Raw genomic sequence first — 25,425 nt, forward strand, 5'->3', positions numbered from 1 at the left:
AGCTGGGAAGAAAGTAGTCAGGAGTTAGGAGAGGATTTTAAAATCTATATTTCGGTGTTCACTGGCCAGTTCCCACCCTCAGCCCCACCCCACCCCCTGCAATGGAGAGGTGGTCCTGGCTACCACTCAGGCCATCCCCGAGCGCAGCATCTCTCCAGCCCAGATGTCTGAAGGGAGCACCTTCCTTCAAGGGTCTGGTGCGAAGACAAAGTCGAGGGCCTGGCGTTCGGCCCCAGCCACATTGGGATGCCAAAGGTCCACGATGAAGACCACTCGAGGCCCATCTTCGGGAGAGCCTAGGGCACGTGGGGATGGAGACAGCAGAGCAGCTGACATTAAGTACTTACAAGCCAGAGCACTCACCAAATACTCATAAACGCAAACACTTTATAAATAAGTGCCAGTGTTCTAATCCTTTATGTGTATTAACTCTTAATCATCAGAACAAACTGTGAGGTAGTACCATAAGTGTTCTCATTTTATGCAAAGTAACTGAGGCACAAAGAGGTTAAATAACTTGCCCAAGGTCACACTGCTAATGCCAGAGGTAGGACAGGAACCCAGGGGGTCCAGGCCCAGGGTCTCGTGCTATGAACCACTTTGCTGTGCACTTACATTAACTTATTTAATCCTTGCAGTCACTTGGTAAAAGAAGGCGGTTGCCCTATCTCACGGGTGATTGGAGAAATCATGTGACTTGTTCAAGGGCATGCAATTAGAAAATGGTGGTGTAGGACAGGAAGCCAGTTGGGCCCGATTCTGCAGCCTCTAGTCTATTCCCCTTAACTCTTTAGTCACTCATCCCTCCTAGCAGAATGGGAGCCCCATTACCATTATGAGCCACTGTATGCAGGAAGGAGTCGTCCACCAGTAGACAGTGTCCCTCAGCCCAGCACTGGGGCTCACCCCCGACCACCAGCTCACAGCCAGGGGGGATCTTCAGGCCTGTAGAAAGAGATCCGGGCCTCCAACATTCCTGCCTCCATTGAAGGGGCCCACCCCATTCAGTCAAAAAGCAGATCCGAGAGTCTTAAATGCTAGGTTCTATGGTGGTCCCTCCTCGTTCTCTGGAAGGTGACCCACGTAAAATTACAATACAGTACTGGATGAAAGAAATGCTAGGAGACAGAAAATGCAGTGCAAAGCACAATGTATTCTGTTTCAGAGAAGAGGGAAAGCTTCCTAAAAGAAGCAGCATCTCCTCTTGGGCTTCTGACAGTTTAACTCAAGAACCTACTGTGTGTTAGGCCCTCTCTCCCCCAAAGGTATAAAACATGGCTCCATCCTGCCAAGGACCACACACTGGGGTGCAGAAAACTGAGGAGCCAACTTAAACGATGGGGAAGAGGAAGACATTCCAGAGGAGGTGGGCATTTGAAAGTGTGAGTCGTGAAGGCTACGTAGGAGTTTTCCAGGAGGTGATAAGGGGGAAAGACATTCTAGGCTAAGAGCATGTGTGTGGCATCTGCCAGGATCAGCCAGAAGGCGTTCATGATTTAGGGCATGGTGGGAGAGAAGGGGAAGAAGGGAACAGGTAGGAGATAAGGAGAAAAGATCTGGCCTTGCTCCAGATCTCTTCAAAGCCAGTGTGCTCTGAAGTGTAGAACACATTCCACTGGTAGCACAGGAGATGATTATAGGCAAAACAAAGTCATGGCATTAAACAACGATCAGAAGACAAGTCTTTTTTTCTCCCCATTTTCTTTCATTCTCTAAAACACTGAAAAGAAAATCTCAGTTTGGTGCTACCATAACTTTAACATCCCCCCTAACATTGCCCTTTTTATGTTTATTTTTCCTTTGGGGCCATGTCCTGCGTCTTGTGGGATCTTAGTTCCCGGACCAGGGATCGAACCCAGGCCCTCAGCAGTGAAAGCACAGAGTCCTAACCACTGGACCACCAGGCAATTCCCAACATTGCTCCTTTTTAAAGGAGGAGAGTGTAGGCTTCAGCCACAGACTAGGATACTTCACTAGAATTTTTAAAGCTTTCTTTTTTTAAGTTTAAACTTATTTTTATGAATAATTCCTATTTAGGTCAAGTAATACTGATTATCATTTTTCTATAAAGATTCCTTTTAAATAAGTAAAACAAAACATTGTGGGGAGTCAATATGAAGAAACAGTACAGGTGGTAAATGACTATGGAAAAGCTTATGAAGATGGTTTGCAGATCATTGAAGCTCAGGAAATGCTGCTGTGGGCGACAGGGAGTCAAGGAAGATTTCCGAGAAGAAAGGCATGATCAGAGTCACAGTGTAGAAAGCTATGATGGCAGAGAAGAGAGTCTGGAGGGGGAATCGTGGAGGCGAGGAGGCTGTCTGTAAGTAGCATCCACTTACCCAGGTGGCATCTGACTCGGGCATTGGTGGGCCCACAGCGGCCCTCGAGCCGGGCCCCAGGCAGGAGGACGGAAAAGCCAGCATTGCCGAAGGTGTTGGCACTCATAAAGCTTCGCAGCCCCCTCAGTGCCCGATAGGCCCCCGGGCACCGGCGGCAGTTGCTGGGTTGGCACCGGCCTGCTTGGTATAGCAGGAGCTGGTAGCACCCAGGGGCCAGTGGTGGGGACCAGCCCCGAGGCAGAGGGGTAGTCCCTGAGAAGTCCCAGCTCACAGCCCCGAAGTCCCTCAAAATGGCAGGGAAGCTGCTCTCCAGGAGCTCCACATCATGCCGCTGGGCATCCCGTGGCACGAAGGGGGCTGAGGGCAGGTCTGGCAGGAAAAGCAGGCCTGGGCGCTGAATGCCCAGGACCCCTGGCCCTCCCCCAGGGCCTGGGCTACCCTGAGCCGCCCGCCTCACCCTACCCATCCCTGCCCAAGAGTAGCGCCTGGCGTAGGCCCGAAGGCGACGGCTCACTAGGCCTTCTGTCCTAGGTCCTTCCACAGACTCCCCAGAGCTCCGTGGGCTTGGTCTGCCAGCCTCAGAGCACCCTCCAGGCCTACCACTGACAGCCCCAGCCCGACTCCCAGCCCCTAGGGCCTGCATATCTTGGGAGCCCAGGCGGTAGCAGTACCAGAGGAAGAGGGAAGTGAGAGCTCCAAGGAGCAGGGTAAGGGCAGATGAGGCCAGAGGCAATGGCCATGCAGGCATGATGGGCAGGGAGGCCCTGGCCAAGAGGCCTGGGGCATCTTCCAGACCCCAGTTCCCTTGTCCCCCCAGTTCTCCACCGGTTCCTTCCATGGCTGCTCCCTGGTTACACCCTGGGCTGTTTCCCTTCCACATTCCTACTCTTGGTTCTCTCTCCTTCCGAGGTCCTCTCTCCACCTTGTACCTCCTGCTTTCTCGCTTCCTTCATGCACCTCTAACTCTCCTTTCCTTCCTCTCCTTCTGCCTCTCTCTCCTCTCTCCTCTACTTCTTTCTCCTTCCAACTCTCTCCTCCTCCTCTTTCACCTCTTTCCTCCTCTTCTTTCTCCTTAGGGCAGTTTCCTCTCTCTCCAGTTTCCTGCCTCTCCCGTCAGTCTCTCCTTTCCCCACCCTCTGTCTCCCCGTCTCCTTTCTTCTCTCCTCCCTCCACCACCGCTCCCCCCCCCCCCGCCCCTCTTTTCGCTCTCTCTTTCCCTCCCCGCTCTGCCTTTCCTTCTAGCTTCCCCGGACAGCAGTTCCTACCCCACCTGGACCCGCAGCCCTGGGAACCGCAACCAGCAGTCCTCTGCAGCGACTTCTCTCTCCTTCCTCCCCCTCTCTCCTTCCTGCCCTCGCTTCTCTCTCGACCCGACCCACGGGTTCTCTCGCTCTCTCTCCCCCCTCCCCCACTCGCTCCTTCCTTGTCCCCCACTCACCCTGACGTCACCCTCCCCACAGTCCTCTCAGCTTAGCTACCCCCGCCCTCGCCCAGTGGCCACCGCAACTCAGCCGGGTAGGGGGTGTCGTCTCCGGATTTGCCTCCCCCGGCCCCGACGGGGCGCCACGTGGGGCTCAGGGGGCACAGCGCCAACCTCCAGCGCCCCGCAATGCGAAACGAAAGGGCGGGGCCTGAGAGGGGCGTGGCAAGTAAGGGGCGGGGCGAGCGCGCGAACTGATGGACAAGACCGGCGCTCGCAGACTGCGGACAGGGACGCTGCGGCCGGTCCGTGGGTCAGCCGATCCTTCGACCAGTCGGCCTGTGACTCCACCTCCCCCAATCGCCTTCACAAGAGCCAACCCCCGGCGGGAGCCCGATTGATAATGAAGGCGGCTTCAGCCAATCGCCTGCAGCGCCGCGGGCCGGGCCATCTCAGGCGGGGCCGAGAAGAGCTGTCCTTTCTGGTGGTGCTGAAAAGGGCTCTCCAGCGGTCTTGCGAGATGAGACCAGGAGAAAAAAATTAAAGTTGAAGCCGCCAGCAGCTGGCTGGGGTCATGTTGTACGTAAGAGGAGGGATCTCCCCTCCCCAGATCCTGGCCTGTCACCCCTTAGACTTCTCACAAACGTAGGAACTTGTCATTCTTCTGGAGGAGGAGGTAGCGCATTCCACATGAGCTTCTCTGAAAGGGTCTGGAAGAGGGCCGGGGGCATATTGGGGGCGCTGAGCAAGCGCAAACCCAGCTATGCTGCCCCTCAACACCCTGGGAAGAGAACATTCAGTTTCCAAATGTGCTGGAATGGTTGGGGGAGGGGTCATAATTACTGCTGGGACCAGAGTTGCCTTCGCTTCCCCTAGGGGCCGTGGGAGTGAGGATTACGACCCTGGCTCATGTGGTCCCTCCTTCTTCCATCTGCACTTCCTCCTCCTCCCTCCCCCCACAGCCCCCAAATAAATCCCAAGCCCCTCCCTTCGCCCGTCCCCAGGATCTGACGTGGGCTCGACACCTTTCTCAGCTCTCCCTCCCGCAGCTCCAGTGCCCGAGCCTCGGCTCTCCAGGTTCTGCAACCCCCTCCTCTCCCCGCCAAGCCCCACTAGAGCACAGTAGGGACCCTCCCTATCCTCGACCCCACCCTAGGTCCCCGGAAGCTGTTTTGCCTCGACCCACTCCCCCAGCTTAGAATCCAGCCAGCCTGGCGGACCCAGGTGCCTGAGCCAGAGGGTAACCCAGGCGACCCAGCTCCTTCGCCCTTCTTGGCCCCACCCGCTGCAGCCGGAGCCGCGCCCCCTCTCCCGCAGACAGGAGAGCAGAGGACAGAGGAGACTGGCCAAAGAGGGGTGGGCTCCAGGAGACCCCCAGCCCAGTTCTGCCCCTCCGTCCCAAAGGCAGAGACATTGTCTCCCTTGCTAACTGCCAGTAGGAAAAAAAAAAAAAATTAATAGGAAAGATAAAAGAAGACGGAGGAAAGGTGACAGCTAGATTATTTAGGAGAGGCGCAGAGGAGAGAAATTGGTGTGAGTCGCCATGGGGGCTCCCAGGGCCCAGCATCCGCCACCTCCCCAGCTGCTGTTCCTAATTCTGCTGAGCTGTCCCTGGATTCAGGGTAAGGACTTGGGTGCGTGGGGGTGGGCCTCCGGGAAGGCCCCCAGCTGGGTCCTATACCTTCCTTTCTCCGAACATCCTGCGCCTTCTGAGCTCCTGGGGGAGGGGAGGGGCACAGCTGACGGAGAAGGGGCAAGCCAGGGCTTTCCAGCTTGCACCTGGAGCCTCTAACCCCATATATTGAGGAGTTGGGGAAATTAATGAGGGGAGCTTTTAGCAGCGTCTCAGGGGTTAAATCCAGGAAGAAGGGCTGGGGACGTTGTGGCGGGGCGGGGTGGGGGGGATGTCTGCGGAGGCGGCAGAAGCAGGCCGGGTACCGGGGTGGGAGATGGAGGTGCCGGGAGAGATGCCAGGCGCAGCACACACAAATGTTCTTGGACGTATGGACAAAGACAGATGAACAGAGGCAGTGCGCAGAGGCCAGATATTCAATCCCCAACTCTGACCCCCCAGCGAGACTCCAGGGAAGGGGGCAGAGACTGCAGAGAAAGAGAGGGAGGACCACACTGCAGAGACAGAAACCCAGAGAAAAAGCTGGACACTGCAGAAGCAATGGCTGGGTGGTGCTGCCAGACCCTCCGCAGAGGCCCGGGGTTGGGGGGAGAGCATCACTGAGGGGAAAATGAAGGTAGCGCCCTGCCTCTTCTCTGCCCTGCTGGCTCTGTCCGAGGTGCTCACCGAAGGCCCACACAGCCTGGGGGAAAAGGGAGAGAGGAAGGGGTAGGAGTGTGATGGGCAGCTGGGAGCCCCTCCTCCAATCTTGGCTCTCAGCCCAGTCTGGGACCCTCTGAGCTCCTGCTGGCCCAGCTGACTGAGGAGAGAATAAGAGCTCTGGAAAAGATCTTTCTGGAGAAGGAAGGAGTGTGGGGCAGTGGAAGAGCTCGCACAACTTCATCTCCCAGGTCTGCCCCTGAAGGAGGAGGAGGCACTGCCGGAGCCTGGAAATGAGACCCCCACCGTAGCCTCTGAGGCCTTGGCAGAGCTGCTCCATGGAGCCCTGCTGAGGAGAGGCCCAGAAATGGGCTACCTGCCGGGTGAGGCCCCCAGAGTGGCAGGAGCAACATAGAGGCAGAGGGAGGGACATTAATTCAGGGAGATGGGGAGCCAGGCCAGTGAAATTCAGAGAGACAGAGAGAGATGGTTCGAGAGAGTCAAAACTGGACATAGACAGTCAGAGAGCCAGAGCAATTGAGGTAGAATGATCAAGAAACAGCACAGAAAAACAGACAGAGAGAAAGACAGATGGAAACTCAGAGAGCCAGAATCAGAGATAGAGTGGAAAAGAAACACAGAAATTCTGAGAGAGAAATGCAGAGAGTAGTAGACCTAGAATCATAAAATCAGAGAGGGATAAGAATACTAAACATAGACCAAGAGTTCTAGAGAGCGCAAAATAAAAAGAGGAAAGAGAAGGGGGTAACCGGGAGAGAGCGCCAGATCTGAACGGGGAGACAGAGGGAGAAGCTCAAGGAGACTGTCAGAGTGGAAGGGCCTGGACAGAGAGAAGAAAAGAAGGGGCTGGGGGGCAGGCTGTGGAAGCCTTGGGAGGAGGGGGGAAGTTTGGGTGGGGAAGGGAGAGGTGGGGGTCCTGCGCCTCGTGGGGGAGGTCTTTTGGGTTCAGTGGGGACCTCGCAGTGTCTCTTAGCCCTGATCCCCGACCGAGGCCCATCAATGTGCTCCTCCTGTTTCCTGACTTCCCTCGCACTGTCCCAGGATCTGATCCAGACCCCACACTAGCCACCCCTCCAGCCGGCCAGACTCTTGCAGCACCCTCCCTGCCACGGGCTACTGAGCCGGGCACAGGGCCTCTGACAACAGCCGTAACCCCTAAGGAGGGCAGGGGGGCAGGCCCCACCGCGCCGGAGCTGCTGACCCCGCCCCCAGGAACTACGGCCCCGCCCCTTCCCGGTCCCGCCTCCCCAGGCCCGCCCCTCGGGCCTGAGGGAGGAGAGGAGGAGACCACGACCACCATCATCACCACGACAACTGTCACCACGACGGTGACCAGCCCAGGTGAGGCGATTGAAAGGGGATGTGGGAGAAGAGGAAGGTGTGGATGGGAGAGAGGCTGCCGGGAACGTGTGGAAGAAGAAGGGGTCTAGATGGGAGAGGGCCTTCTGCTTAATTATAATAAAGGCTAGCGCTGATACACCCTTACTATGTGCCAGCACTGTTCTATGTGTTTTATGTCTTATGACAGTTGAGGAAGGGAGTTCTGGGCACAGATGGGAGAGTGAGCATTGGATAAAGATGGTGAGGGGTGCTGGGGAGAAGACAGATGAGGACCCCCAGGGTTACTTGGCTGGGAGGGCAAGAACACAGAGATTCTCTCAACCCCAGCACTTATATCTCTTTAGTTCTGTGTAATAACAACATCTCCGAAGGTGAAGGGCATGTGGAGTCTCCAGATTTAGGGAGCGCGGCCAGCCGAACCTTGGGGCTCCTGGACTGCACGTACAGCATCCATGTCTACCCTGGCTACGGCATTGAGATCCAGGTAACTGGACTTAAGCATATGATTGTGAAACCTCCCAGCCCTTCCCTCCGGGCCCAGGGGTGTGCACGGGTTGGGCCTAGGAGCCAGAGAACTTGTTTTCTGACTCAGATGGACCTATTTCCTGAGGATCTCACAGGCTCTCCTAAAGTTCTACAACTTGGCCAACGTTACCGTGGTTCTTGGTCTGCTACATACAGGGAAAAGGAAGGCAAGGGGCGGGGGAGCTTAGGGGGTCACACACCCCGGCTGACTTCCCTGGCGGGTCTGGGTCTGGCTTCTTTAGGTGCAGACGCTGAACCTGTCTCGGGAGGAGGAACTCCTGGTGCTGGCTGGTGGGGGGTCCCCAGGACTGGCCCCCCGACTCCTGGCTAATTCCTCCATGCTGGGAGAAGGACAGGTCCTTCGGAGTCCAACCAACAGGCTGCTCCTGCACTTCCAGAGCCCACGGGTCCCAAGGGGTGGTGGCTTCAGGATCCACTATCAGGGTGAGGAGTTCGGAGTGCTGGTGGGAGGGCAGGGGCCGCACTGGGCACAGGGAACATCTTCAGGAGCCTTCTAAACACAGGGTAATGTTGGGGCCTTTTCCTCCTGACTAGGACCATGGGGGGCAGAATCCTCGGAGGAGACCTATACACGCTTATCTCACACACTCACAGACCTGTGCCTGGGTGTGCACACATCCAAGTGACAATTCATCCATTCACTCAGCAAATGTTTATTGAGTGCCCACTTCATACAGGCCCTGTGTTATCCTTGGAAAGAAGAATAAACAAGCCAGATGTAAAGGGAACTCAGAATCTAGGTAGGGAGATGGACAAATAATCAGGATAATTATAATTCAGTGAGATAAGGACCCCCATCCCTATGATGGAGGAACCACTGTCAGAGAGAACAACTATCAAAGGGACCTAAATTTCCCCTATAAGGAATATGGGGACACCTCCTTGGAGGAGGTGATGACTAAGCTGACACCTAAGATGAGTTAGCTAGGGGAAGGGTGGGAGGGAGAGAAAGAGGAAGGCAGATGTCTAGATGGATGGAAAAACACATTCCAAGACCCAGAGAGGAGAAAAAAATGTGACCCCCCCTTGAGGAGTTGAGGTAATTCAGCATGGAAGATAGAATTGTCTTAGCTGTGTGACCTGGGGTGAGTTACTTAACCTTTCTGTGCCGCATTGTCTTATCTGAAAAATGGGGATCATAATACTTACTTTGTGGTATTATTAGGAAGATCAAATGAATCAATACACGTCAAGTGCTTAAAATAGTGTCTGGTACACAGTGAGGGCTCGAAAATGTCAATCATTGCTATTACAGTAAAGCACAGAAAGTGCTGGGGAAGTAGGCCAAGAGGCTAGACTGGGAGGTAGGTTGTATTTGGATGACAAAGGGCCTTACCAGCTTCAGTGAGGAGTCCTTGGACTACTTTATCCTGCAGGGGAGGAGGAGACACTTTGAAATGTTTTAAGCAAGATAGTGACAGCCTCAGATTTGTGACCTAAAAAGATCCTGCTGACTTCTGGGGGTAGGAAGGAGGGGATGTATCTGCGCATGCTTGCATTTGCAAGCACCCACCCACAGACAGCCTACACACACGTGTACATCCATATTTGCCTGTGTGTATGGAAACCTTCCCACGATGCAATGTACATTCTAGCATACACGTGTACATGAGGCAAGGGGCCCAGCCCAAGGTCCCATTCCAGACACTGCTGCCGTCTCCAAAGTCCCTTCCTTTGCTCAGAAACAGAGAGGGAACTGTGTGTTGGGCCAGCGTCCCCTTCACTTCACCTCATGGCCTTGCTGCCCACTTGTGAGCTCTGCTGACACCAGATCCCTTGTGACTTTATCCAGGACACAGACAACCCGTATCCCTTCCTCACACACTCTCCAGCCTCTCCTGAGGCCTCTGCTCTAGACTTGCCCCACGAGGTAAGGCATGCACGGTGGAGATGCCCAGCAGCAGACCTACTCCTGGAGAGACCAGTGAGCCGGGGGACATGTAGTTGGTGGTCAGGGCCCGGTTGTTGGGGAGCAAGAGCATGCCTTGAAGGCCCAGGGCTGAGGGCTCGGCTTCAGATATTATAGGATGGCTTCCTGCTGGCTCCTTTAAGCAGCCGCTTCCCTAGGGCATTGAAAATAGGACTCTTTAGACGAACTGGAACATTTGAGGAAGCAGGGCTATTGCATAAATGGGCCTTCATTACCTGCCTGGGTCTTCCCTGCTCTGCGGCTTCCGCAGGCACTTTTGGGACGGAGGCCCCGTTTAAGCCCTTCCCAATTTGCACTGGCTGGGCCCTCCAGTCCACAGTGGCCTCATTAGCTTCTCTGGAAGGTCAAAGGCTCCATCACCCCTCACCCCAAGTCCAGCAAACTTTCCCATTTACAAAACTCTTTCATCAACTCTTGTTTTGGTTGCTTCTCACAGCAGCCCTGGGGGTGGCCATTGTCAGCTCCATCTCTAAGAGGAAGAAAAGGCCTCGAAGCTTATATGGATTGCTCAGCCACCAGCAAGTTCATTGCAGAGTCAGAAGTCAGATCTCCAAGTCCCTGACCCCTGGTCATTTATTAATTGAAGCTGAGGGGCGGGCGATTAACATTTTCTGAGTACTTTCTATGTTCCAGGGGCTTGATTCCAGGTTTCTTTTCTTTAAGGCCAATCCTCAATGATAGGAATTGTTATTGCCATTTACAGATGAAAGGTGAAGTCACCTGCTCAAGGCCATACAGCTAATAAGTTGTGAAAGTAGAACTGGAACTTAGGTCTGCCCATCTCCAAATCCAGTGCTCTTTGCACTGTTCCACGTTGCCTCTTGGCGGCATCAACTGATCAGCTAGGCTAGGTTTTTAGGAGACAAAATAAAAAACATTGGATTCAGTCTCACAGTGGCAATAGGCAGGTGTTAATGTGATGATAAAATTATGCATGTGGATTGTGTTTAGGCAAAAAGAAAAAAAAAACTAACTCTCTGGGAAAGGGGAGGGGTCAGGAAGGCTTCCTGGAGGAGGTGGTATTTAAGTTACTCCTTGAAAGGTGAGAAACAGTGAGAAGAGAGCCTTTCAGGTAGGGGAAATTGTGTGGAAAAATATGGAAGTGGGACTGTAAGGAGTCACAGAACTGTATCGTGTGAGATATATGGGCCGTGGGTGCTGAGAACTGAAGCTGGATGGACTGGGCTGGAACTGGTTGTGGAAGGGGCTTGAATGTCAGTCTAAAGCATTCAGACTTGATTCTGTTGGTCTTGGAGAGCCATCACAGAGGCTAAAGTCTATTCAAATCACTGTGCGGTTTTTTGGTTTGTTTTTTGTTTATTTGTTTGTTTTGTCCACTGCTCGGCTTGCAGGATCTTAGCTCCCTGACCAAGGATTGAACCCCTGCCCGGCAGTGAAATCGCCAAGTCCTAACCACTGGACCGCCAGGGAATTCCTAAATCCCTGTATTCTAAAAGGCTGTTTTTTTGTCTATCTTAGTAGACCATGAACTCCTGAAGGCAAGGCCTCAGTCTTTTTCACCTCTGACCCTAGGACCCAGCCAAGGAAATGCTTGTTGAATTTTGAAACAGGGAGAGACCAGGTCTCTTACAGAATCACTCAGGACTGGAGAGTCAGAAAAAGCAAAGGCCCAGGCAAGCTGGACCCTCTGCTAACCAGAGCCTGCCCCTCGTACAAGACCCAGCTTCGATGTACTTCCTCCAGGAAGCCCTTCTTAATGAACTCTGCCTAGTCTTAAACAGACACACAGAGCTCTGTCAGGATCAAGTTCAGAGTCTATCACTGATTACCAAGTCACTTTCTATTTGTTTGTTTCATCTCATATGTTTCCACAAGAATTTCAGGAGGCTTTCAAAAAAGAATGCAAACAATAAGATTAAATAGAATAAGTAAGAGGGAGTTCCCTGGCAGTCCAGTGGTTAAGACTCCACGCTCTCACTGCCAAGGGCCGGGGTTCAATCCCTGGTTGGGGAATTAAAATCCCACAAACCATGTGGCGCAGCCAAAAAAAAAAAAAAAAAATAAGAGAAATATTGGCACCAGATAATGCTTATTAAATTTGAAAAAAACAGAATGTGGATAGACAAGCCATTGTTACTAGGGACAAGACTCAACCTGGTTCTGGGCTTCCTAGCAGCCAGTATGAAAAGAGAGATTACACAGTTCTCATTGCAGGAAAAAAGACAAACCAGTTCCTTAAGGAAAGCAAAGCTTTCCCCAGCACTTCACTTTCACTGGGGGATTCATTTAGGGGACACTGGGTATTAAGGTCTTTAATGACAGAATAGTCTGTTTCTAAAGGAGTTTCTTGTAACTCCTCTGGATGAAAGCTGAGGGTATAATATCACAGTGACACCTCAGTGGAAGAAAGTCTGTGTGTATGGAGGGGAGAAAATGATCTGAGGCACTTAATAACTTGGAGCCTCAATTTCCACCCCTGGAAAGTGGGTCACAGCCTTTCTCTGACTACCTCAAAAGCGCTGCGTGAACTCATTTTGGAAGCTGAACAAGCTCTGCAAATACTATTTGCTATTATTAGAGCTGAATGGGGTTCAGAGTGGTCAATTGATTTGCCTGAATTCACACAGTAAATGGGTGCTAGGGTCCAAAACTTCTTTGAGGCTCAGGTTTCTCATCTGTAAAATGGGGGCCAAAGTGGGTAGATTACAAAGATTAGGGGAGATAAGAGATGTTGACATTACCTCTTCATGAGACAGTGTGTCCACGTAAGGACTCCAGTATGGAGCCAGTTTGTGCCCTGGAGAGTGAGGGGGACCTGGAAAGAGGGGCGGAAATGCTGGGGAACCAGTGAGAGAGGATGGCCTGGGAGAGTGAATCCTCTTTCTCCTGCCCTGCCTGATCCAGCCTACCTCTTGAGCTGCGGCTTCCCTCCCCGGCCAGCCCATGGGGATGTGAGTGTGACAGACCTTCACCCTGGAGGCACTGCCACCTTCCACTGTGATTCGGGCTACCAGCTGCAGGGTGAGGAGACCCTCATCTGCCTCAATGGTACCCGGCCAGCCTGGAGCAGTGAACCCCCCAGCTGCATGGGTGAGTCTCTACCACAATAGGTGTGGTTTTCTGTCCTGGGAGCCCCACTGGAGGGTCCTACCTTGGGGGTCTCTATCTTTGGGAACAACCATCTTGAAGGGTTTTTTACCCTGAAGAGTCCCTATCCTGAGGTCTCCATTTGGAGCTCTTCACCCTGAGGGTCTCAATCCTTGGAGTCTCCATCCTTGGGGGGGGGGGCTCTCCATCTGGGGAAGTACCACCTCGGGGTGGGGGGGGGGGGGTTCCTTTTTTTTTTTTTTTTTGGCCATGCCACATGGTTTGTGGGAATTTAGGTCCCTGACCAGGGATCAAACCTGTGCCCCCTGCAGTGGAAGTGCAGAGTCCTAACCAATAGACCACAGGGAATTCCTGGAGGGTTCCCATTTGGGGAGTCACCATTCTGGGGGTCCCTGCTTTTGGAGACTCCTCATCCTAGAGGAAACCATTCTTGGGGTCTATATCTGGGGGTGTCTATCCTGGAGAGTCTTCATCCTGGGATCCTATCCTGAGTATTTTCCATCTGAGAGCTTCAGTTTGGGGGACTTCCCCATAACTCCCCACCCCAGGGTGTCCACATCTGGGGAGTCTTCATTTTGATGGAATCGCCATCCTGCGGGGGGTAGGGGGTGTCCATCCTAGGGTTTTTCTATTCCAAGGCTGGTTCCTCACCTGGTAGTGGCCTGAAAAAAGTCCTGGGGTGAGCCTGTAGGGCAGAGGTCATCCCAAGGCCAGGTCCCAGGCAAAGGTGTGGGTGCAATAGCTCTGCAGATGGGAAAAGGACAAGTCACCTTAACCTGCCCCCCCGCACCGTCCACAGCATCCTGTGGTGGCACCATCCACAACGCTACACTTGGCCGCATCGTGTCCCCTGAGCCTGGGGGAGCTGCAGGGCCCAACCTCACCTGCCGTTGGGTCATCGAAGCAGCTGAGGGACGCCGGCTGCACCTACACTTTGAGAGAGTCTCCCTGGATGAGGACAACGACCGGTGAGGGTCTGGGCCTTGCGTCAGAGGTCCTCACTTCAAGGAAATAGGGAGGCTGCAATAGACAGTCAGACAGACGCGGGGGGAATCCCAGTTGGGATCTATGTCAAATGCGGGTTAGTCCTTCCCCTTTCTTAGGCAGTATAGCTGTGCAAACTGAGACAAATCACTTAACCTCTCTGTGCTTCAGTTTTCTCATCTGTAGAATGGAGATAATAGTACCTCCCTCTTAAGGTTTCTGTGAGGACAAATGCATTAAGATATGTAAAGTGCTTGGAATGGTGCCTAGCACACAGTAAGCACTATAAATGAGTTTGCCAACGTCATCTTCATTATTCTCACTCTTTATCTAGCAAACTAGTGTCCCAGCTCTGACATTAGTTGCTATGTGTAGCTGGACAGGTTACTTACTCTTTCTGTGCCTCAATTTTCTCATCTATAAAATGAGGGATAATAATAGTATCTAACTCAAGGGTTCTTGTGAGAATTAAGTGAGATAAAATGTGTAAAAGCTTAGAAGAGTACATGGCATATAGTTAATGTTTGAAAATAATAGCTATGAAATTAAGTTAGGAGAGCAGGCAAGAGGTGAGGCAGCTTCTGAGGGGAAGCTGAGCTCCTGGCCACCTCTGTCCATCCCAGGCTGATGGTGCGCTCAGGGGGCAGTCCCCTATCCCCGGTGATCTATGACTCGGACATGGATGATGTCCCAGAGCGGGGTCTCATCAGTGATGCCCAGTCCCTCTATGTGGAGCTGCTTTCAGAGACACCTGCCAATCCCCTGCTGCTAAGCCTCCGATTTGAAGGTAACTGCCCTTCCCCTGAGGCCCCACCTGCCGCACCTTCCCCTCTTCCTACGCCCAGGCATGGTCACAAGCACATAATCCATCTCTGCTTATCTCCACGTTTGGATTCCTGAAAACTGACTTGTCTCCCCATCCCAAATCGACAAGGACACATTCTAATTCCCTGAGGTGGTCTTTTCTACTTAAGCTTCAAGTGTGGCTGGATCCAGGTACACAGCCAAGAGACCAGTTACTTAAATCTCTCCATTCTTTCCTCTCGGTCGGCTTCATTCTCAGGCAGACTCTCAGTCTGTTGTGTACCTAGCAGTTACAGATTTACATACCAACAACTTTAGCAACCCCATCAGAGAGAAAGCATACCACTTTCCTAAGAGCTTTAACAAAAATGCCAGGAAAGGCTTTCATTGCCCTGGCTTAGGTCATCTATCTATGCCTGAGCCAATCACTGTAGCTAGGGGCAGGTGGTGTTATGATTGGCAGATCCACATCACATGGCCATCCCTGGTTGGCTCCAACTGAATCTCATGGACTGGAAGTGGGGAGGACGTGTGACCCAAAATGAAAATAGGAGTGCTGTTAACACACAAAGGGGACTGGATGCTGGATAGGTAGGAAGGAAGGAAGTCAGTGATCATGGGAGGAGGCATTTGAACTGGGACTTACAGGACAGAGAGAATTTTAAAAGAGGAAGATTGGGAACGAGCATCTCAGGGGAAAGGAACAGTGTGAGCAACAGTAAAGAGGTAGAGAAAAGCCTGTACGTTTGGGAAACAGAGAGTTTCACTGTGGCTGGAGCAGAGGATTTGTGTAAACAGTAGCAGGAAAGAGACAAAGAAAGTAAAATGCTCAGAGATGGGAGGGGCTAGTTTCTGGTATGAATCAAAGGAGAAAGGGAATTGGCACTTGGCCCTGATGGATGCATAAGATTTGGACATGACACCTTATCAGGTTAAGTAATGGTGAAACAGAACAGTGGATCTGAAAAATAAATTGCATTTTAGATTCTGAGAGTGCAAAGAGAATTTCTAGGTTTGAGGCCTGTCTCCATGGTTGTGGGCCACTGCTGCTCCATGGGCTTCAGACTCTTTCTGTATCACAGGCACCTGAGCCTTACCTGAGTCTAAGATATGATCAGATGGGCAAAAACTAAAACACTCTACAAATGTTAATTTTTTTGCTGACTTAGACCAAAGTTAAAACTGAGTAGCTTTTGTGTTTGCCTCACTTTTGGATTCTAGCCACAGTATGGATAATCAGGGTTGATCAGAAACCAACGGTTATTTTTGAGGAGCGAACACACCTACATGAGCCAGGTCTCCAAAGGCACCGTTTTCCCCCACTCCATTGCAGCTTCCAGAGCCAAGTGTCTCTGGCTGGGAATCAAGGAATCTGGGCTTGAGGCCTGGTTCTGCCACTGCCCTACTGTGTGACATGGAGCACATGGCTTTTTGTCTGTGGACCTAGTGTCCTCATCTGTAGAATAGTGGCTGGGACTTGACTGACCTTGGGGTTTCTGTCCAGAGGCCGGGGAGCTAACATAAATATGTGAATGAGGAATGTTAGGGTTTGGGGGAAACTGGAAAGTGAAAGCTAAGCCCAAAGGCTTTCCATTTTAAATAGCCCACTGCGGGGCCAAACCACACTGGAATTCAGCCTGGTTCCCCAGTCTGAGATCCCTGGAGGCCTGTCCTAATGCTTAATTCCTGTGACTGACTCCTCTAGCCTTCGAGGAAGATCGCTGCTTTGCCCCGTTCCTGGCACATGGCAATGTCACCACCACGGACCCCGAATACCGCCCAGGGGCGCTGGCCACCTTCTCGTGCCTCCCAGGATATGCCCTGGAGCCCCCTGGCCCCCCCAATGCCATCGAATGTGTGGATCCCACAGAACCCCACTGGAATGACACAGAGCCAGCCTGCAAGGGTGAGCCTGCCACCTTCCCCGCCTCCCCAGAACATCCTTCAGTTCACAGACTACCCCCTGAGCTGGGGATCCTAGGAAGGCCGTTCAGGAAGGAGAACCTAGTAAACTCAGGATCAATCTCTGTCCCTTTCAGAGGCTTAGTTTTCTTAGCTGAGTAGTTGATGGGCTTGTTACGGAGTTCAGGGGTCATAACCCAAATATCTTCAAGAGCTAGATTGGGCTAAGTCATGGATTGGGTGGTAATGCATAGGCTGGAGACTGGGCGGGGTTAGTTAAGAGTGGGGCGGGGGATTGGACCCAACAGGACTAGACGTGGCAAGAATCGGGTGGGTAATAGATAATAGGAAACCGGGGAGGCAGTCTGGTGCACACAGTTGGGAGTGGTGAGGATCGTAGCGAAATAGAGACTGCATGCCCACCTGGGTCCTGAATCTGACACCCTTTCTATCCTAGCCATGTGTGGAGGGGAGCTGTCAGAGCCAGCTGGTGTGGTCCTCTCTCCAGATTGGCCCCAGAGCTATAGCCCCGGCCAAGACTGCGTGTGGGGTCTGCATGTCCAGGAAGAGAAGCGCATCTTGCTTCAAGTTGAGATGTACGTCTGGGTACTGCAGAGGGTGCAATGGGTGTGGGCTCAGCCGTGTGTGGTATGACAATGCACTGGCCTGCATTATGAGCCTGGCCGGCTCGAGTGTCTGCACGAGATTCAGTGAATATACGTTCGGATGAAAGAAGTGGCTAAGGATTCAGGATAGGGGTGTGGGACATCAGGTAGACCCAGGTACAAATCACTTATTGGTCAGGCAACCTTGGACAAGTAAATGGGGTAATGCAGCCTTCCTCGGGGACTATTGTGAAAAAGGGGCTCTGGCCTGAAGTCTCACTCTTTGGCTGTTTCTGAGGCCCCCCCGGAGTGATTTCCAGGGACCCAGGCCCGAGCTGTTGCATCAGCAGCAGCACACAAGGTGGGCGTGGCTGTGGGGGAGACCCAGTGAGCTACTTTGGTGTGAGGTGGTCATGTGCCTGGACAGAACCAAAAGTGGGCGTGGCTCAAAAAGCAAGTACTCGGTTGGGGCCTAGAGTTGGGCTGGGTGGTAATGAGCATGGTCTGTGATTGGTCAGAGCTGGAGTTGAGCCTGGCTGTGCGTCACCTGGTGATGGAGGAGGGACTGGGAAGTGGGAGGCGTCAACAATGATCAGGGCTGGGGATTGGGAAGCAGGAGCCGGGAGGAGCCACAGACCAAATGGAACCTGGAGCGACTAGCGTGGAGGAGAAGCCCATAACTGATCCAAACTGAGGCCTGGGATAGGAGAATGTAGGGCGGGACTGGAGAGTAGGTAAGGTTGCTAATGGGCTGAGTTAGTGATTGGGCAGAACCAGATGGGAGGGGCCGATCGTAACCCAGCCCCCATATCTGGTCCCACTCTCTCCAGCTTGAATGTGCGCGAAGGGGATATGCTGACACTGTTCGATGGGGACGGTCCCAGTGCCCGAGTCCTGGCCCAGCTGCGAGGGCCTCAACCGCGCCGCCGCCTCCTCTCCTCTGGGCCCGACCTCACGCTGCAGTTCCAGGCACCGCCCGGACCTCCAAACCCGGGCCTGGGCCAGGGTTTCGTGTTGCACTTCAAAGGTACCGAGGCCTAGGGTCCCGAGGTGGGAAGGGGTCCCGCAGGTCAGAGAGGCCCCCGAGGCTGGAAGGGCGCCCTGGGTCGCAGGACAGCCTCCAAACTCGCCGTCTCTCCCCTGCAGAGGTCCCGAGGAACGACACGTGCCCCGAGCTGCCGCCCCCGGAATGGGGCTGGAGGACGGCTTCCCACGGGGACCTGATCCGGGGCACTGTGCTTACTTATCAGTGCGAGCCTGGCTATGAGCTGCTTGGGTCGGACATTCTCACCTGCCAGTGGGACCTGTCCTGGAGCGCAGCGCCGCCCGCCTGCCGAAAGAGTGAGCCCGGGCCCCGCCCTAATCCTCTCGTGGCTCCGCCCCTGCCCACCTGGGTTTCACGGCTCTGCTTGGGCTCCGCCCACCCCCTATGCGCCCCGCCTCCGTATCTTCTTGTTCCCGCCCCTGTTCTGTCTGGACCCATCCCTTCGCTCGAGGTCCTGCCTAGATCTTCCTCAGGCCCCAACCATATGTCCAGTGGGTTCCACTCCTCTGTTCCTCGGTGTTCCGAAACCGTACCCTCTGGTCCCCACTCTCATCTTCCCAGGGCTGCATCCCTCTCTCTTGCACTGTTCTGGGTCCTGAACCTGGTTCTTCTGGGTTCCTCCCCTGCCTCTGCCCAGTCTGAGTCCCGCCCCCCTGCCCCCCTGCCCCCCGCCTGCCCCGTCATCTCTTTTCTTGTTCTAGGCCTTGCTCCAGTCTCTCAGTCCCCAACCCTTGACATTATGAGGAGTCACTTTGCAGGGGCCTAGGCTTGTCAGAGAGTTCGGTTTATTTTATTTTATTTACTTTTATTTTTTTAATAAATTTATTTATTTATTCATTTATTTATTTATTTTTTGCTGAGTTGGGTCTTTGTTGCTGCACGAGAACTTTCTCTAGTTGCGGCGAGCGAGGGATACTCTTCGTTATCCTGCGGTGCGCAGTCTTCTCATTGCGGTGGCTTCTCTTGATGCGGAGCATGGGCTCTAGGCGTGTGGGCTTCCATAGTTGTGGCTCGTGGGCTCTAGAGCACAGGCTCAGTAGTTGTGGCGCACGGGCTTAGTTGCTCTGCGGCATGTGGGATCTTCCCGGACCAGGGCTCGAACCCGTGTCCCCTGCATTGGCAGGCGGATTCTTAACCACTGCATCACCAGGGAAGCCCGTCGGTTTATTTTAATTCCGTTATTAAAGTCCCATGATGTGTTGGGGCTGGAGTTATGCGGAGGTGTTGGGGACTCTCCCTACCCTGACAGAGCTCACAGTCTGGGACAGGGACAGATACTTAACTCAGGATATTAGAGTGGTAACCGCTGGGTGACTTCAGGCAAGGTACTTAACATCTCTGAGGCTTTGGCTTCTTCCTCAGTGAAGTAGGAATAGAGGATTGTGAAAAGCAAATGAAAAGCTTTTCACGTTAGTGCCTGGTGCAGGTAAACAGTGAGTAAGTAGTAGTTGCTATAAGTATGAAGAAGGGCTTTAGGAAGAGGGGCGGGTTAATTGTCCCAGGGATAGGGCAGGAGATTTCACAGAGGAGGTGACATTCAAAGGAGCTGGGAGAATTTATCTTTTAGAAGAGCAGAAAGGGGTGGCATCTTGTCACTTCCTCCAAATTTCTGGAAGCCTGTCACCAGGGTATAGGACTGTAGGTCTTTCACCTGGCCCCTAGGAGCAACGGTGGGACCAATGAGGATAAGTTTCAGGAAGCCAGATTTGGACTGGACACAAGGAAAACTTTCTAGTTGACACAGCTCCCCATCCCTGGAAGGAGTCACAGGATGTCCAATCTGGAACCCAGACCGCACGGGGCGGGGACAAGAAGGGATGGAAGCGGGGCCCAGAGGGGATAGGGCGTGGCCCAGCTGCCCAAGACTCAGTAGGGACCCTGCCCAAGGCAGCACATGGAGCCTTCAGCTGAGCTGAGCCCTAAGTCTCTGAATCTCAGCCCAGTGCTCCCTGGCTGGGACCCTGAACAGTTCCAGCTTTGCCACTCCCTGGCTGAGTGACCATAGACCAGTCATTTGACTGCCCTGAGCCCTGAGCCCCAAGGGAGGTGATAGTGACGCTGACCTCTCTGAGATCATCAGGGTATATGATATCATGTTTGTAAAACATTTTAGCGAGGTGCCTTGCTCAGGTCTATATATAAGAAATGGCTTTGATTGGGATTCTTCCACAGCAAGGTTGTAAGCAAATGCCCGCAGAGGCCAGGCAGGCAATACAAGTGAGCAGAAGGGGCTGGGGATGACGGGAATGAGGGGAGCAGGAGGTCTGGGCCCCTCTGAAGAGGGCAGCTGCTCTGCTGATGATGATTTGCCATGCAGGGCTGACACGGTTGGGATTTAGCTGGTTTGCTCTGGTTGAGTGGTTCAATATTTCAAATTTCACCCTAGGATGGGGGCCCAGGTTGCCCCAAACGTTCTGTTTTCTGGAAGAAACCTGCTATGTAAAATGCATTGAATTTTAAGTTTTCCAACTCCTGCTCTGTTCATTCTGAGGAAGGAGTGGGAGGTGTGTGCGGAGTGTTGCCCAGAGGAGATGGCCCACGACTCAGGCGTCTCCCAGCTCTAAGCTTCTGGCAGATCTTTTAAGGGCCTGGCTCCCCCTGACTTTGCCCTCCTGCCAACAGTCATGACTTGTGCCGATCCTGGTGAGATCACCAACGGGCACCGCACCACCTCAGATGCTGGCTTTCCTGTTGGCTCCCACGTCCAGTACCGCTGTCTGCCGGGGTACAGCCTGGAGGGGGCGGCCGTGCTCACCTGCTACAGCCGGGACACGGGCACGCCCAAGTGGAGCGACCGGGTCCCCAAGTGCGCCTGTGAGTCTGGGGACACCCTAGGATGGGTGGCTGGGTGGCCTGCTCGATGGTGCAGCTGGCCCATGACTGACCTCTTCCCTGCAGTGAAGTACGAGCCGTGCCTGAACCCCGGGGTGCCGGAGAACGGCTATCAGACGTTGTACAAGCATCACTACCAGGCGGGCGAGTCTCTGCGCTTCTTCTGCTATGAGGGCTTTGAGCTCATTGGCGAGGTCACCATCACCTGTGTGCCCGGCCACCCCTCACAGTGGACCAGCCAGCCCCCACTCTGCAAAGGTGCCTGGGCAGGCAGGGCAGGAGGGGGCACAGCAGTGTCCAGGATGTGACAGGGCTGGGAAAGTCAGGTAGCAAATTCGAGACCCTGCCGAGCTCCCCATCCACTTTCTATGGGCTCTCATCATCAGAGGTATAGCCAAAAGCCCTGGAGAAGTTCAAGGTCATGGAATTATCCTAAGGGAAGTAGTAGAGGGGGCTTTGGTTTGGCAGTCCCTTGCCCTCCGAATAGGTCTCAGTTTCCGTATTTTTGACAAATCCTACAGACCTGGTTGGTTTAGACTGCCCAGGGGTCTGGAGGAGGAGGACCGAGGCCCTGCTCTGACTGTTCCTCCCCTGTCCCCAAGGGAAGGATCAAGTTTAGGTTGAGCAGAGGGCAGAGAATCCAGGCTGTCCAGCCCGGCCCCACTGGGCTCCCGGCCCTCTACCCAGCCTCCTTCCCTCCCTGGCTCAGACCCCGTCCCCTCCTCCTCCTCTCCCTGCAGTGGCCTATGAGGAGCTCCTGGACAACCGAAAACTGGAAGGTCAGTGAGGGCACAGGTGGAGACCCAGGCCTGGCCAAGTTGGGAGGGCAAGGCAGAGGCCGGGGGCAGGAGGCCAGGCCCCCGGTGGGGTGAGGCCCAGGGTTCAGGGCCCAGGGCAGGAGGCTGGGAGAGTCCAGGGCTGGGCCCAGCCCCAGATCACTGGCCTCTCCTCCTCCTTCCAGTGAGCCAGACCACCGACCCGTCACGGCAGCTAGAGGGTGGGAACCTCGCCTTGGCCATTCTGCTGCCCCTAGGCTTGGTCATCGTCCTCGGCAGTGGCGTTTACATATACTACACCAAGTAAGTACATAGCTCAGGGAGCTGCTGGCCAGGGCAGACGTCCTGCCTGCCTGGCACAGAAGCCCGGGTGAGGGGGGGTTGGGGGCTCACTTCTCGATAAGCCCCTCTATCTCCTTCCTTTCCCAGGCTACAGGGAAAATCCCTCTTCGGCTTCTCAGGCTCCCATTCCTACAGCCCCATCACGGTGGAGTCAGACTTCAGCAATCCACTGTATGAAGCTGGGGTGAGCCCTTCCCCTACCCCTGGAGTGCCACATCCCTCAGCTCCCCTGGGACTCCATAACCTTCTCTCAAGGTCTTTGTAACATCTGTCTTGGGAATTGCAAACTCAGCTGCCTACAAAGGCCACGTCAATGAACAAAGCCAAGTCAGGTGGGCCAATCGGGAGTGGTAAGGACTGTGACCAACTGGAAAGCTTGTACCCCATCCAGTCCATGGAGGAAACCTAGGCCCAACTGCCAGACCTTCCAACTGTTCAAGACAATCCAGAAATTTAGATTTTTATGTGACTTTAAGACACTGTAGGATGAACCGAATACACCCATTGGCCAGATTCAGCCCCATTCCCACCCCATGGTCCCCAAACTCCCAATGATCTTTGTTATTTTAAAAACACAGAGTCTTTCCCCTTCCTTGTGGATGCCTCCTCCACCTCCATCCCATTCTAGTGACTGATGCCATCTCTCTGCTTCCAGGATACACGAGAGTATGAAGTTTCCATCTGAACACCAAGACTAAGGCTGCAGGACCCAGGACGCCCCTCCTCTCCTCATTCTGGGCAGGAAGGAGTACAGGACCTGGCCTCTGGCTCCCTTCCTCCCTGCTGTGTAAATAATCTCCTGGCCCCACGAGGGGGCTTTGATGGCCCTGGGGACCCTACAGTAAATAAACCAGCATCCTGTGCCCAAAGCCTCCTCTTCTCAGTTGCCAAACAAGGGGCCTGCCCCCCACTCACTCTACCCCCTTTTGGACCCTAGGAGGGGAACTCAGCCCCTGATGCAACTCCTGGGGCCCCTCCAGCCCAGGGCATCCCACAAGGACTACCCAAGAGCTCTGCTGTTCCCTTGGTCATGAAGGCTCTGCCCTTCCCAGATGCTCTGTCCCCGGGCCTAACCTCTGACCCTTGGAGGGTCAGAAGAAGAGGGATGAAGGGGAGAGCTGGGACAAGGCCCCTACCCCCTTCCTGCCATGTCCCCTACCCACAGTCTCCCCACCTTTGCTTCTGGATTTTTGTTTTTGAGCAATAAACAGAAAATCTCCATTTGTAACTGGGCTGGTGGGGTGTGGGAAGGTGGGTCACAGAGCACTGGAGATGGTGATGGTGGCCTCTCTGGAAAGAGGGCTGGGGATAGGGGAACACTTGGGGAAAAAGATGGAAATTTAAGATTGCACACAGGGCAGTGTTGAAGGGGCTGGCCTGGCGTCAAAAAGCCTGACTTTGGGCTCAGCCTCTGGAGGACCAGCTGGGCCCACTCCTGGCCTCAGCAGTCTCTCCACAGGGCTTGGCGTTTCCAGGCTCTCCTAGCTGGGTGATAAGTGACAGTAGCTACCTCTCCTCCTTCACTGTTTGGCAGGCGACAAACAGCGCTCAATTTGTTTCATGACCAGCTGACCTAAAAGTCAACCCCCTTTTGAGAAATCTTGTACCCATCCAAGTGTACCATTTTTCCCCCCAATCTTTTTGGCATTTATTTATTTTTGGCTGCGTTGGGTCTTCTTTGCTATGCGTGTGCTTTTCTCTAGTTGTGGCGAGCAGCGGCTACTCTTTGTTTGGTGTGCAGGCTTCTCATTGCGGTGGCTTCTCTTGTTGTGGAGCACGGGCTCTAGGCGCGCGGGCTTCCGTAGTTGTGGCTCGCGGGCTCTAGAGCTCAGGCTCAGCGGCCATGGCTCACGGGCCCAGCTGCTCCGCGGCATGTGGGATCTTCCCGGACCAGGGCACGAACCCGTGTCCCCTGCATCAGCAGGCGGACTCTCAACCACTGCGCCACCAGGGAAGCCCCCTTTCTGGCATTTTAAGCATATCTGCTGTTATGTGTCTACCAAGTATTATATTTGCAGCTTTTCATGAACAATGAGCTTGTTTGGTTTCCCATGGGTGTCCTTTTCTACTTTACTTTTGAACGTTATAGAGAATTTACAGCCTGTTTGTCTTTTTTTTTTTTTTTTTTTTCTGCATTGGGTCCTCGTTGCTGCGCGCAGGCTCTCTCTAGTTGTGGCGAGCGGGGGCTACTCTTCGTTGAGGTGCTTGGGCCTCTCATTGCAGTGGCTTCTCTTGTTGCAGAGCATGGGCTCTAGGAGCGCGGGCTTCAGTAATTGTGGCACACGGACTCAGTAGTTGTGGCTCAAGGGCTCTAGAGTGCAGGCTCAGTAGTTGTAGCGCACGGGCTTAGTTGCTCCGCGGCATGTGGGATCTTCCCAGACCAGGGCTCGAACCCGTGTCCCCTGCATTGGCAGGCGGATTCTTAACCACTGTGTCACCAGGGAAGCCTCAGCCTGTTTGTCTTAAAGTCTTTCTCCAAATCAACTGAATTCTCCTTAATTAAAATTTTATAATTAAATATAATGAAACATTTTTAGGACACTCAAAAGAGGATTGGATTTTAGAACACGAGGCAAACCGACCTTGATAACAGCCTAAGTTTTTTTGGCATTTATTCTGTGCCAGGCATTGTGATGAGCATGTATGCATTATGTTTTTAACTCTCACAAGGCCCTTGTGAGACAGGGACAATTATTCCCATTTTTCAGATAAGGAAACAGAGGCTGGGAGATGTGAACTGACTTCCTTACGAGGCTCCAATAAGTGGCCAGACTGGGATTTAAATGCAAACGTCACAAAGCCTACTGCACTGCCTTCTGGTTAGTAACAGGCATGATATGTTCCATAGCCATGCGGCTCCAAAACGTGGAGGGGAGACCTCAACACTGACACTGGTGGCCGGAGGGGCTCCTCAGAAGCAAAGGTGGACCCTCTCAGATGCCACAGGCACCTTAAGGTGCTGGAGTTTGGCTGGGAGGCTGGATCTGGACCCATGAACTCATCTCTGCCAACAGGTTGATGGAGAATAGGTTGATATCTGCCTGAATTAAAGCCATTCCAGGGGCTTCCCTGGTGGCACAGTGGTTAAGAATCCACCTGCCAATGCAGGGGACACGGGTTCGAGCCCTGGTCCAGGAAGATCCCATATGCTGTGGAGCAATAAGCCCGTGCACTACAACTACTGAGCCTGTGCT

General features: G+C 53.6%; 2 protein-coding genes across 11 annotated transcripts; one reads left to right on the plus strand and one right to left on the minus strand.

Moving 5' to 3' along the window:
* Positions 1-17: 17 nt before the first annotated feature.
* ASPHD1 (aspartate beta-hydroxylase domain containing 1) lies at positions 18-3,666 on the minus strand. Its single transcript, XM_079945233.1, has 4 exons — positions 3,613-3,666; positions 2,343-2,711; positions 832-945; positions 18-296 (listed from the first exon to the last, which is right to left on the minus strand). The coding sequence occupies exons 2-4, from the start codon at positions 2,446-2,448 to the stop codon at positions 187-189; spliced, it is 330 nt and encodes a 109-aa protein (XP_079801359.1). The 5' UTR covers positions 2,449-2,711; positions 3,613-3,666; the 3' UTR covers positions 18-186.
* Positions 3,667-5,141: 1,475 nt separating this feature from the next.
* Positions 5,142-23,507, plus strand: SEZ6L2 (seizure related 6 homolog like 2). 10 transcript variants are annotated; one of them, XM_079945091.1, is made up of 18 exons: positions 5,142-5,384; positions 6,286-6,417; positions 7,097-7,396; positions 7,741-7,880; positions 8,164-8,365; positions 12,738-12,923; positions 13,741-13,909; positions 14,549-14,712; positions 16,435-16,635; positions 17,089-17,227; positions 18,067-18,263; positions 18,383-18,577; positions 20,904-21,095; positions 21,180-21,371; positions 21,854-21,892; positions 22,075-22,192; positions 22,319-22,415; positions 22,887-23,507. In XM_079945091.1, exons 1-18 carry the CDS (start codon positions 5,306-5,308, stop codon positions 22,914-22,916), a joined length of 2,772 nt encoding a protein of 923 aa, XP_079801217.1. In that variant the 5' UTR covers positions 5,142-5,305; the 3' UTR covers positions 22,917-23,507. The 10 variants fall into 10 exon arrangements, with proteins under 10 accessions (XP_079801217.1, XP_079801221.1, XP_079801223.1 ...); XM_079945095.1 differs by having other exon boundaries at positions 7,268-7,396; XM_079945097.1 differs by having other exon boundaries at positions 7,307-7,396.
* The last annotated feature ends 1,918 nt before the right edge of the window (positions 23,508-25,425 follow it).

This window comes from Stenella coeruleoalba (genome assembly GCF_951394435.1).
Source record: "Stenella coeruleoalba genome assembly, chromosome: 15".
Taxonomy (NCBI): Eukaryota; Metazoa; Chordata; class Mammalia; order Artiodactyla; family Delphinidae; genus Stenella; species Stenella coeruleoalba.